The 13609-nt window shown below is 51.5% G+C and overlaps 1 protein-coding gene across 13 annotated transcripts in view; it reads left to right on the top strand.

The window, feature by feature from the left end:
* LOC122368312 (zinc finger protein 1-like) overlaps positions 1–13609 on the top strand; it is a 135820-nt gene that overhangs the window by 113875 nt on the left and 8336 nt on the right. For 8 of the 13 annotated variants that reach the window (XR_006254215.1, XR_006254213.1, XR_006254217.1 and 5 more), the window contains 3 exons: positions 4940–5080; positions 5665–7251; positions 7469–7628. Coding sequence is in view for 7 of the 13 variants with exons in the window: in XM_043342156.1 (XP_043198091.1) it covers positions 4940–5080; positions 5665–7251; positions 7469–7628 (1888 nt within the window). In the remaining 6 variants the exon portion in view is untranslated. The remainder of the gene's footprint in view (positions 1–4939; positions 5081–5664; positions 7252–7468; positions 7629–13609) is intronic. The other 5 variants (XR_006254214.1, XR_006254227.1, XM_043342165.1 and 2 more) reach the window with 1 other exon arrangement.

Below are 13609 nucleotides of genomic sequence, written 5' to 3'. Positions count from 1 at the left end.
GAGCCGGCACCCGGCGGCGCCGACCCCCGGCGACCCGTGCGGCATGTGGGCTCACCTTCCGCCGGATATGGTGGCCACCGGCTGCCTCAGACGAGCCGCCGCGCCGTGCGCAGTAGTGCCGGGGTCAGATCAGACCGCACAGAGCGACGGAGACCCTCAGCCTTTGGACTTGTTTCTGCTGTCGGTTATCAGGTGTTTGGTGTCAGTACAAAATGGCGATGCATGTCCCTGTGGCCGGATGCCAACAGATGAGATGTTTGGGCAATTGAGCTGTAGGCAAAGAGGTTAATTACATTCTCATCTTTCACTCGGCTCGGAGCTGATACGATGTTCCATGGCCTCTGACGGAATCATGAAGAGTGTCCGTTTCGCTGCGGTCCATCTAAGGTACTGGGCTATCGCAATTCACCTAATGGCTTTCGCTAGATATGGTCCGAGTTATGTTAGTCACAATTTTAACGGTGTCATTTCGCTTAATGAGAAAGCTGATAGCACTTCCGTTGGAAGGATTCTTTGTTTGAAGGCCGCCCGTAGTGGCTGAGATCTGGTCCTGCGGCCATGGGTTCAAATAATTAGCAGCTTGAAATCATTGCAGCCGCTTCTTCTGATGAAATACATCGATATTTTCCTTGCTGAGCGCCACATTCCTGGACGATTAAAGCATAGTGTGTAAGATGGGAATTACATCGTCCAACGCTTTCATAAAAGGGGATACGAATGTCTACTGCCTATCGCCTGTCCCGTTCTTTTTAGAACGTCTCTTACGTCTTCCATCGATGGTATATGTTGCTCGAAGGCACGTAAACCTCCTTGGGTACGTCTTGGGATAGGTAATATCGCCGCCACAAGGCAGCCACTTTACGAGGCATTTGGACAAAAGGATGGCAATTTGGTAGGTACTTACTTGCCAGTTAGATAAAACAGCAATAATGCAACTTCTGGCAGTGGTGCTGATCTATCTTGAAAGCTTATCAAATTTATTACAAACATCCTAACCCATACAAAAGCTTGAAGCTTCTGGGTCAGAATTAAGACACTTCAGAAGGATTTACAAAGCACAAAGTCTAGTAAGATGGATTGCCCCGACTGGAGTCTGGTTCCGCTGCAATACTCGCTGTTTAAGTCAAGAATAACTGAATTTATGATCGAATTATTTTCTCTGAACAACCTAGGGAATATATTCCGTGTTGATATCTTTATTTGCAGTTGTACGTCGTACAAATTGCCAAACGATTTATACGGCTGGTTCAATTTATCCATGGAGTTTCTGAGTTTTACGCAACACTACACCAGTTGCGCTAATGCTTGTTCTTGTCAGCGTAAGGAAATGGATGTCGGTAGCTTTGCTCTGTTAGAGCTAACAGAGCAAAGCTGAGTCATATTTATTTTGTATGTAGCATGTTAACAATGAACACAATGTGGCTTTAAGATTCACTCTTGAGCGACTCATAGCAGCTTGTGTGCATATTGCAAACCGTTGCACTTCATCGGAAGTGGCGGAGAAATAGGTTTTAGGCTTGCGAGACCTTTGGCGTGACCGCCGACCGCGCTATTAGTTGTATGACTGCGGCGACTCGAGTCTGACCCCTGGGTGACCCTCTTGGCCCACGTCCGGTGGATTTTCGAGTCGGCTCGAGTTGGCGTCAGCTCAGTACCGTCAGGAGAGCCGGACGTTTTTCGACGACACCTCGTCCGTTTAGGGACGAGGTGGCGCTGTTTTTACCAGCCACAGACGAGCGCCGCAGGGCCAGAAAATCGTTTTTGTCTCCTAGAAAAAGTGCTCGGAGCTCTGTGGCCAGGTGAGCCGGGGCGAGGGCGGCAGCTCATCCATCATCCCCGGGGCGCGATCTGCCCTCGGGCGACAAAAAACGGCACCTCCGGCCGGCCGCCGCTGGGCCTGAGACAACTGGCAAGCGGCTCGACCTGAAAAAACGAGAGTATTTGCAGGTAAAAACAAGTGGCCAATTTTCATTCTATTTCTCAGCTGGCACGTCAGAACACCTTTGTCCGCAGGGTCATTGTCAGTTTGTTTTGGCGCTTGCCAAAATCGGATACTTTTGGTGCCGGTCTGGAGACGAATGGAGCTGTTTTACACAACACACGCGTCCAGGTCGCAAACAAAGAGCTCCTTCTTTACCGCATTGTCTAACTACCTGTGTCATTCACTCAGCCACGGATGGCATATTCCTGCGAAAGCATCGCCTTCTGACACATTTCGTTCGAGCCCCACTACCCCAGATTCACTGCAAGACTACAAATGATGCCATCGTGTTTCTTTATGTCGCGCGCACTCGGCATTCCCCATTTCTGGTTGTGTAGTGTGTGAGAAAAAGCTTGACTCACTCATCTGACGGAGATCATAGCTTGCAGTGTGCAAATCATAGCTTGCAGGGTGCAGACGGGCTGCAGTTCGTGTTCCACAACTTTCTCCGCGGGCCGCCGTGTTTTACTTACCTTGTGTCGCCAAGGTGTGCTCCCGCAGAGGTCTTGCACCGGCGTGTCTATTTATCCAGCCGGCTAGCCGACACTGAAAGATGAAACCCAACCTCAATGAGAAACCGCGCTGTCCAAATAAACCGTGCACTCGCCGGCGGCGGCCTGTGTGACTAATTACCTCTGAAGACTGCGGCGACGCAACGCGGCGCGACGCGGAGTCGGGAGACGTGGGAACTCGCCGGCGGGGCGCCTGTCTTTTGGCGATACCGCGACGGAGCAGGCGGCGGTGGCGACGGCGCCTTTGGAGGCACGGGGACGACATCCGCAGTTTTGCAGAGTCGGCAGATTCCGTCCGCTCGCCGGCCGTACTTTGCATGCCTGCTCAGCGCGCCACCCTGCCCAGCGAGCCTTTGTGGCTAGTTCCTTCTCCGCGACGTGGTGCCTCGCTGTCACACAAACAGAGTCAATGCCGCGCCCTCCGTCTCGGGGACGATGCTGATCTGGGAACACGGATCGGACATCAGTCCGATCCCGCAGGAGGGCACATTGGATCAAAGTTCCGCTCCCCACGACAAACCGCGTACCTGTTGACTGATGCGATTAGTGCTTATTAATAGTAAAACGACAGTTCCAGAAACCTTGCTGTTTAATTTAGTTTTGACGCGGTGAACGTATAATGTATGGTAGTTTCGGGTTGAAGATACCGTCTATCAGTTATTTCGAAGCATGTCTTCTCACCAGTCTTGTCTTCAACTTAATTTGCAGCAGTTGTGAAATACTTGCATGCAAAATATGTACGTACAGCCCTGAAAGGCATTAGTCATCTACTGATGACTAAATTTGGATCTCCGTAACCGTTTGCCCCGTCACTATCACGCGTTCGGCTCGCAAATACCGGGCGAGCAGTGCGGTACAGCCTAACTACAGGCGCTCGACGCTGGTGCCACCTAGGGAGAGCGATTGTAATTAAATATTATGCTGTCTTTTGCCCTGTTGTTTCGCGAAAGGTGCTGATATGTAATGATATATCGAAATAGACACGCTGCCAAGTTGGTCATATTACTTGACTCGGGCGCTATAGCCGCTGACACGGAATCCGACTTCCCAACTACACTCTTGCGGAACTGTCTAGAAAATGGCATCATTTGCCAGCTTTTACGGGGATGAGACGCAGTCGGATCCAAACATTGCATGTTAGACGGGCTCCGTCTCAGTGTCCGTTTTAAAGTGAAGGCGGCATTGTTTCGTCTGTCTAAAGTAGCTGTCATGCCCATGTCAGATCTCGTGTGCCTGTTGTAGCTCGGTGGATTTATGGTAATACGAAATCCGCGGGGCTTTGTATAACCCGATGAACCGTACAAATCTAGCTGCATTTTTCTTTCAGTGAATGGAATTAAACAATAACTGCTGTAGTAAAACAATTATTACCACTGTATAGAGAATACATATGTATAGCGACGTTTTGCCGCAGAGTTTACATGTGCTTACAGCGGTCGGTCATACCTATTTGAGACTTAAATTTATTAGTTTGGGGAAACATAGCCAAACGACGTGACACCCCATTTTATCACAGTGGGTTGTCATCGTGTCGGGGATATTGACATCTGTCTTGTAAGAAGCTGACAAATGGCCTTAACTTAGATTTTCCTTGTCAACATGAATGCCAAAGTGTGAAAATTATTGCCCAGCATGTGAAACTAAAAAGTGTGAGGAACAACATTTTATTATTCAACTTTGCATCGAAATTATATTACACTGATATATGACGGACACAATTTTACAATGCGTCGTAAATTGCAATTGTGACGTTAATTGAAGCTTGTAGGTTATCTTAGCAAATTAAAGATTTTTAAAATAAATGTAAAAAAATCGAGCTTTAAATCACCGCAATGCTAAAGTATCTATCATGATATATAGACTGTGGAGTGTTTAAAGATTATCTTAAAAATAGCTCGCTGTCTGATGATTTTGCGTTTTGATAGCCGGCTCTGTACGGCCTGGTTCGGTGTCCACTCAGTGCGATGTGTAATGTGTCCCGGGTGTACCGAACCAGTTTCTTTTCCGGGATATATGTCCGATTGACGAGACCGTTTGTTTTCGGTGTCGAGCCGCTCGTGTCGTCCCGGCCAGCTCTGTCAGTCAGTGTTATTACGCGCTGGCCAGAGCTGACAACCGTCCGAGTCTGTATCAGAGCACTGGGGACGCCAGTCGGACGACGCTCTGACCTCTCTGCTCAGCGCTCACCACTCTGTACCCTCGGCGCCGCCACACCGCGACTCATCTCATCATACTCTGCGCCTTTATCTATTTATACCTTTCGAAATTATGTTAATCGCTATTCGCCGTACTACACGTTCCTGCCCTTCGTCGGAATCTTGCGACTCGCTGCTTTGAATTGTTGTTGAACTTATTTCGTCCTCTCAGTTCGCTATCTTCTCTATCTGCCGTTCTCTTTTACCAAATTCGTCTTTTTTTCTGACGGCTGGTGTTTCTCTTGTTCCAGTCGTGTCACGTGTGCAACAAGACGTTTGCGCACATTTACGGACTGCAGCGTCACATGATCAGCCACGAGGAATCGGCCAACGTGCGCAAGTTCAAATGCGACATCTGCAGCAAGGCTTTCAAGTTCAAACATCACCTGAAGGTAAGAGAGATCGACGGAGAAGGTGTGTTACATGCATACCAGGCGCCGCGAGGGAACGGGCGATTCGCTCGGTAGATCGTTGTCTGCAGTAGCGAGTCGTTGAGAGGACTGGCTGCGCAGGAGAATTCCATCAGACATTTGGGGACAATCTGGAGAGTAATTTACGACTGGCTAATTCCCAGATTGATGTTCCGCTGCAGCGTTTATGCTTCAGTTTCATCATCAATTAACCGGACTGGACTGGATTATGCCGGTAAACAGGCGATGACGCTATTCGCGGAAACGATGAGGGTCCACCTTCTGATTACGTGGGGCGCTGGACATAACTGTTTAGACTGAGATAGTTCGATTATTTGAATAGCGAGTTAGATTTTCAGATTTAAGGGTATTCGTAAGTTCGATTACCGGATGAAATAGCTTTCGCCGCAAAATCAACCGTACTTGACATAGAAGCTCTGCCTTAGCTCGGCTGACTTTATATGTCCCGGCACTATGACTCGATGTCACGGTCTGTATGCAGTGCCCTGATCCGGCGACGGTATCCGTATATAATGCCCTGAACGACTGTATCGTGATCCTTCCAGGAGCACACACGGATACATAGCGGAGAGAAGCCATACGTCTGCAACGACTGCGGTAACCGGTTCTCCCACTCGGGCTCCTACTCGTCCCACCGCTCGTCCAAGAAGTGTCGCGGCCGCTCTCTGCAGCAGAGCCAGACCAGCAAGGGCTCGCCGGCGCCGCTGCGCTTCGAGAGCCTGCCGTTCTCGCTGTACGGCGGCGGACAGGCGAGCGCAGTGACCGTCTCGGCCACCGGCCTGCCGCCCCCGCCCCCGCCCCCGCCCGAGCAGACAGCCGCGGCGGCGGCGGCGGCACAGCGGCTCAGCGACGAGGAGATGCAGCGCAGCGTGCAGAAAATGGTCGACTCGGTGAAGAGCCGGATGGCCGGCGAGGTGTTCCGCGAGAGGGTGGAACAGAGCTCGAGCCGGCCCGGCTCGGCGGCGCCCGCCTCCCCCCGGCAGCAGGACGAGTCTGACCAGCCGCCGCAGCACCAGCCGCAGGAGGAGAGACACCAGCCCGCCGAGACGGCCACCCACGCGCCGGCGACGCAGACCTCAGCCTCGGAGACGTCGCTGTCGGTCACCGAGACACCGGCGAAGGCGGCCGAGATGAGGACGTCGGCGGCGGCGTCACCGGCGCCGGCGGTCACCCCGAAACTCGAGGTCGGCGTGAAGGCGGATGAGGGCGCGGAGGCGGACGCCTTGCCGGAGAGCCGCGCTGACGACTGGCTGCAGTGCCGCTCGTGCTCGCGCAGTTTCGCCGAGCGGCGCGAGCTGGCGCAGCACGAGCAGCTGTGTCGCGCCGACGTACCCGAGGGTGAGCGGCTCAGCGAGGGGCTGGCGGCGCGCCTCAGCGAGCTGATGGCCAAACAGAAGGCGCCCGTCACCGCCGAGGAGCAGCCAGCCAGCGACAACGACAACGAGTCGTCGCAGCACAGCGACGACGCTCAGAAACAGCGAGTTCGCTACAAGTTCTCAGACGAGCAGCTGCTGGTGCTGCGTACGAGCTACATCATCAACTCCAAGCCGCGCCGTGAGGACGTCAACCGGATCTCGGAGCGTCTGTCCATCTCGCCGGAGGTGGTGCGCGTCTGGTTCCAGAACACCCGCGCCCGGGACAAGCGCGAGGGCAAGCCGTTCGCGCTGCCGTGCTTTCCGCCGGGCCTGGTGCGGCCGGCCGCCGCCGTGGAGCGGCCACCGCTGCCCGTCTACTCGGCCGTGCCCATGTTCTACTCGGCGCTGCCGCAGCTGCTGGCGCCGCCCACCCCTCCCGAGGACTGCGAGCAGCCGCTGGACCTGTCCACCAAACGCAGCACGGCCGGCAGCGCCTCGCCGCCGCCGGCCAGCGAACCCTCGTCGCGAGCCTCAACGCCGGCGACGGTGGCGGTCCCTGGCGAGCGGCCGTCGTACCGACAGTCCCCGGCTGTCCCCAGCCTGCCGCTGAGGGACGGCTCGTGCTCGCCGCACTCGCCCGCGGCACACTCCCTGACGGCCGACGGCACACCGCCGCCACCGCCAGTGACGTCAGAAGGCGGACCGATGACGTCAGCGGTGCAGCAGCTGCTGCGGGCCGCCGAACGCGAGATGCTGGCCGAGAACAGAAAACGCCAGGTAAGTGTCTAATTCCGAGCAATATCACCCTTTTTTATCCATCTTCACCATAAACGTTAACTTTTCCATTAGTTTTGACTTTTCAGGCTTGGGCTACAACGGCCAAGTCGACGTAAATGAGAGGTACGAGCGTCTGTTCCCATTAGATCGCTTTACATCGGATTGTTGACTTAAATCTTGTCCTCGTCACTGACTCAGTTGTGTCTGCGCCCGGCAGCAGCAGTCGGAGCTAAGCGGCTCCGGGGACGACTCGTCCAGCGAGACGGGCAAGAAGCGCCGCCTGGCCCGGCCCGGCGAGGACCTCTACCAGTGCGACCAGTGCGACAAGGCCTTCAACAAGCAGAGCTCGCTGGCCAGGCACAAATACGAACATTCCGGTGAGTTAGAGTGCGCTGGGACATTCGAGGCATCTCGTTCAGATTAAAAGGATAGTTTAACGCTGGACAAGCCTTCGGATTAAGGCCTGGCTACACTATGCGTTTTCTGCGTGCGTTTTTGCAGGTTTGCGTGTTTTGCGTAATATCGTTCTAGGAAAAAAGTTATAAACAATATAATTTTTACTTTGGTTATATACAAAAGCTAATATAACTCTTATGTAACTAAAATTTAAGGTGAAAAACATCACAAAAACGTAGGTAATATCGTTCTTTTTTCTAGAAAGATATCACGCAAAACACGCAAACACGCAAAAAACGCACGAAAAAAACGCATAGTGTAGCCAGGCCTTAAAGGCCTGGCTAATGGATGGTTAAGGTTGATGATATGTCACTATGGTTAAGGGTGCGTTTCACGCGACCTTTACACCACCTGGCGAGGATCTTGCCGACATAGAGATACGTTTCTAGACCAGTAGATGGCCCTAGCGCTGAACGCCGGTTTGTTGTTATAGGACAAGTATCACATTTCCCCTGTCCATCCATCTGTTAGCGCAGAGGGGTTGGACTGCCGGGCCGCTCCTCCCCATCCGCGCCCCGCGAGTTCGGGAGGATTGGCACGGGTCCGCCGCGCCGGTCAGGCCGGGCGGAAAGGACCAGATGTCATGTTTTCAGTCGAACCACATTGGGCCGAACCCGCGCCGACACACACGGATAGGGAAAGACCGGAAAAATGTAAAGGCTAACAGAATGAGGTACAGGAAAGCAGCTTCAGTCGCATTCTTAATGTTAGCTTCATTAATCCTCGCTTGGGGAAGTGGGACGTTTTTTGGTCAAACTTGCAATTTTTGCCCGTAAAAGCGCCGCGAAACTTGGCATAGCTTATCATAAATCAATTTCTAATCGCGTGTGAAATTGTGGAACCCCGGTCTCAGAAGTTTAGGTCACCCAGTTCAGGTATATCCTAGATGCTCGAAACTCGGGTTATTGCATGAGCTATCAGCATGAGCTACACTGTATAGTGTCGGACTATCGCATCAGAAGGCACAGAAGAATATGCTTTATAAACATTTTTTTTTTGCAATTTTGTCACCGCTTCAGAGCTACAGTAGATGCCCGAGTCCTTTGAAAGTTGCAGTGCACGATGTAATAAGGCCATTGGCAGCTACAACTTGTATGTCTCGGAATCTTATAAGTTCATCCGGACTTAAATCCCCCAAGAAATCGTTCGGGTCGGAGTTTTCGAATTGTATCACAAAACTTCGTCAGCGTGTCGTAATCGGGTTCGGGGGTATCGGTCGCAAAATTGAGGACGTTTTACGACCGATTGGATTCCCCGAAATGAGGTACATCGAAATAGGTAGGTACCCTTTTTATGCAAAAGTATCAACTTCGAAATTTGACCTTTTACCAGACCTTGACCTAACCTCCACCAGAAAGTAACCTAAACCGTCCCTCATGGCCGTCTAACCAAAACCATTGAGTTGGAAATGAAAAATTGGCCACAAAACATGCATCACACGGCCCTAGTAAAGTTGGGGTCATGTGTTGACCCTTGGTGACCTGACCTCTAGGTTACCTGACCTGGTATCAGTGACGTCTTTTAGCAACATCTGTACTAGGCAACCAACGCTTTATCGATGATTTTCGATAAAATGCCCTTTAATCAATGTTATAACGCATTGTCTAGAAGGCCCGTGAACGGTGAAAATTTTTAACTTTGACCTGACCTGTGACGTCATCAGTGACCCTGAGGTCAAAGAAATTAATTTTCTCAAGGCAACAGGGCTATCGAACGCCGTTTGAGTTTAGCGAATCCGTCCAATAGTTTCGGAGATACGGAGGGGGGGGGGGGCAAAAAATAGCCCCACCAGTGTGCGTCTTAAGGTTATGTGATCCGAGGTCAATCTTTGACCTTGACCTTTCGAAGTCAACACATATATGCTACGAGGCGAAATTACGAGAGGACTACGCTGCTGCTAATAGCAATTATGCAGTTTTTGCCTAGCTTTATTGCTTCAAAAGTGATACGTGAAAAACTATCTCTAGAGACGCTATTCTGACTGAAATTCAATCAATTATACACCATTTTATTGCTAATTCGTTGAAAAACACGGTCATGAAGGTTTCATGTCGCTATCTTTCATAGATTCGCCAATATTGGCTAAAAAAAGGATAATTGCAGCTTTCCCCGATTTTTTTTTTTTTATAAATTTAGTCCGAACCTTTTGATGGGAAGGATTCACAAGGACAGAGCCACCGCTAAGCGAAGCTTGTTGCGGTGACCCTGCCCTCTACCCTCCGATCGCGCAATTCCAGTTCTATGGCAGAATTTAGAGTCCAAAGTTTAACGTGCGCACATAGCCGCGCACGGCCGGTCCCCTCACTGACTTCACCTGGCTACGGCCTGCCACCAACCGCAGCCATACCTGTCAGGAGGCCCATAAATGTCAAGCGCCCGTCGCGCTTCGAACCCGGACTGTTGTAACCGGGAACGCGTGCTCTCACCACGCGGAGTCCAACGCTCTACCAACTGAGCTACGGGACCGGCTTTGACCGTCCCGTAGCTCAGTTGGCAAATTTGACCTTTGACCTGCCATAACTGGGTCAAATATTGAATTAGGGTAGAAAATATACCACCAATCGCTAGTAGGTAGGGTAAGGTGCCTAATTAGCGACCCCCTTAATTTGAACCGTCATTGCTCACGCTCTGTGGGTGCCACTGTATTACTGGCTTGATTTTCGGAGAGGTCGTTCATTTTTCTATTAAAATATATTCATTTTCTGTCCCAATATTCACTAACTTATTTGTAGTGAGCATTTTGGCAAACCATTGCAAAAAACGCTAATAGGGAACTCTTCCCGATTAGCGACCGGGGAGGGTCGCTAATAAGTCTATGGGTTTCCCCATATTAAAAATGGCAAAAAATGCGACGCCTGAAAAGATGAAATATGATCTCAAAAAGGTAACCTATACGCAAAGCACTCAATCACTCGAATAGGAACGTTCATCCAACACATTTACGTAAGTAAAAACTGATCACGTGATGCACCGAAGGCGAAAAGAAGGCAGAAACCCAAATTTTGCGGGCTATCTCGTATGATATTCGAGGTCCGCGCTGAATTCGGCACCCCTGCAGTCGGTGACGACATTTGGCATCCCCTGCCACACATTGCAAGCTTCAGCAACACCTCATTTTTATTTATCTCTTTTCCCCTTTCTTTCCCTTCTTGAGCTATTTGCGACCATGTCAGGCGCAAATAGGAAATATGAGTTGCGACACATTTTTAACCGCCATGCTGTGCACAGTTAAGCCATTCACTATGGGAAAACGGTAATCAATTGAAAAAGGAATGTCGATTCAGAATAAAAAAGGTGCATCATCCTAATGTGCATCGCTTTTCATCAGAGAAGGCCGAAACACACACGCTTTGGATAAGAAACTCGTCATTTTTATTTAAACTCACCTGAAACGTCCCACCAGAAACATCGACAACCGTAAAATAATTTAATTTGATAACCAAAGTATGGCTGACCTTTTGACGATGTTTTTACCCCGTTTTCTCCCGCCAGTTTTTCTGTAGGGAGGTAGGTCGCAAATCGGAAAGGGTCGCTAATTAGGCACCTTACCCTACTCGTTGAGAGCACGTATTTAGGCATGTATGGCCTAAACTTTGGAATTCATTTTAAAAGGGGATAAAAACGCAAGCAACGCAAGCAACGCAAACGCATCCCCTTTTAAAATGAATTCCAAAGTTTATGCCATACATGCACTATTATAAGTCACATCTGGCACTATTATACGTCACATCTGTCATTTGATAATCCTCAATCATCGTTGAGAGCAATCGACTGCATCGACTCTTTGTTGCGAAGCGAGCTACGACGCTTAGTTTCGAAACGCCGGGGGAGGGGTATGAAAAATACACTGCCAGGGCGAGGGTTTTGAGTCAGTCGAACTGATATTTGGTCTCACGTCACTCAGGGTCTATGTCTCCATGGAATTTGTAGGCATTGCTGGTTATTTTCATTATTTTATTTATGTTCAGTACGGACTGCCCAGGTCCGGTCAAATACGGGCTACGGACTGCCCAGGTCAGGTCAAATACCTATTGTAAAAATATACCTGTTCGCTGTTCGTAATACCACTCACACAAACTTGTGACATCTTTCAAAGTTGTTAGATTTTCACAAGCTCTTCCCGGCGTACTCCCGATCAAGAGTGAGAGGCGCGCGATAGGAGACGCCTGGCTGGGCGCCGCTCATGGATAGATCGTGGGATGAGTCTCCGACCCGTCTGGTCACGGCGAAACTTAGCAGGGAGGGTTCAGAGCACCTCGACGGCGGCCGAACGCCAGCGGAGCGCCGTAACTAATGGGTGTGACACTGTGTCAACAAACGCCGCTGAGTGACGGGCCGAGGGGACCGTCGAAACGCGCGGGCCATACAGCCAGAGACATCTCTCGGCGATTTTATGAACTAGCTGTGCAATGACTTTCAAATGAATAGAACTGCATAGTGATGCATGCAATGATGATTCACTCGACAGGATTGTGTAGAGAATCGATGTCTTTATGATTCCTAGCAGCCACATTTTTGAAATTGTTGTCATGGCTTTCATGCAATGCACTGCAAGATGAAAATTGTATCATGCAAAACATAGTACAAAATTTGAAAAAAGGCTTGCTAGGAAATGTTTTCCTTGACTTCGTCAGTCCAAAACTGCAAACATCACAGTCGTACGACAATCCGTTATTGAGTTCTATTCGTTTGAAATTTTGATTTTGCAATATGTTTGTCTAAATTGCTCAGTATATGTAGATTGCAGAACAACGGTAACCACACTGTGATGACGAGGTTAACGTCCTTCATAACATATCCAAATGTTAGAGCCAGGTAAAAGCTGCATATACTCGGATACTGTGTATTCTCTGCCAACCGTCAGAGACCGTGCTCGGTTCCCGGCGACCCGCCGATTGACCACGCCCGGTCGCGGTCACGCGCTTATATCGGCACAGCGCGCATGCGCGGTGACCGCGCGGCGGCCAGGCCGCCCGCCGGCCGGCCGGCCGAGCCGCCGGCCCGGCCCGCGCCTCGGCCCCGCACGACCGGCCCGCTCACGATATTCCAGCATCGCAACACTCCTCCCCCCACAAAACAAAACGTGCCCCCTTGGTCGTATAACAAAGAAAAGACTCCAGTATGCGAGTCACACTTCACACGGTCGCGTATAACAAAGAAAAGACTCCAGTATGCGAGTCACACTTCACACGGTCGCGACAGCTTCCGACATCTACGCACAGCGCAGCCACCACGGCAGCTTATCGGATATCCGGCGGTACGCTGCGGCCGTCAGGTGGACGCCGTCTTCACGGAACCACCTGGGTTCCACACGGTACACGTCCTGCTGGCGCCCGTTCCGCCCCGCTTCCCCTCTCGTACGCGAGCACAGCCGGCGCCCCACGGCGATGAGGTGCCCGCCGTTCACTTCCCGTTCATCGCCGCGCAGAACGTCGGCCAGGCGCCGCTCCAGACGGAAGGCCGACGTTGTCTCCCACACGGCTGTTCCGTCGATCCTCGGCCGCGGCGTCGGGCCAATCACGAAGACGTCGTAATGGACTCGGAGATCTGCGATGGCGACCCCCATCCGTTCCGTGAACTGGTCCGGCAGGTGCTGCCGTACCGGCGGTCGCCGGGGATAGATGTCATTTCCACCCAACCAGATCACTATGGCCGAGGGAAGCTTGCCGTCCCTGGTGGCTTCCCGGGCCCACTCCCGCACTCTTCCCGGTACGGCGCTCCCCAGTTCGGCCCACGTAGCTCCTGGTTTGGCCCACACATCGATAACCCACGCCGAGTCCCGGGTGTGGAACTGCGCGTGGTGTACCAGCGAGTCCCCGATGATAAGAGCACTCCTTACCAATACCCTATCAGGGGGCACACCGCCCAGCGGCCCAAAACGGACCGCCGCCGCAGCCACCCG

This window comes from Amphibalanus amphitrite, unplaced genomic scaffold (genome assembly GCF_019059575.1).
Source record: "Amphibalanus amphitrite isolate SeventyFive unplaced genomic scaffold, NRLGWU_Aamphi_draft 000032F_arrow, whole genome shotgun sequence".
Classification (NCBI taxonomy): domain Eukaryota; kingdom Metazoa; phylum Arthropoda; class Thecostraca; order Balanomorpha; family Balanidae; genus Amphibalanus; species Amphibalanus amphitrite.
Note: the sequence above shows the minus strand (reverse complement) of the source record. Positions and strands in the feature narration are given on the sequence as shown.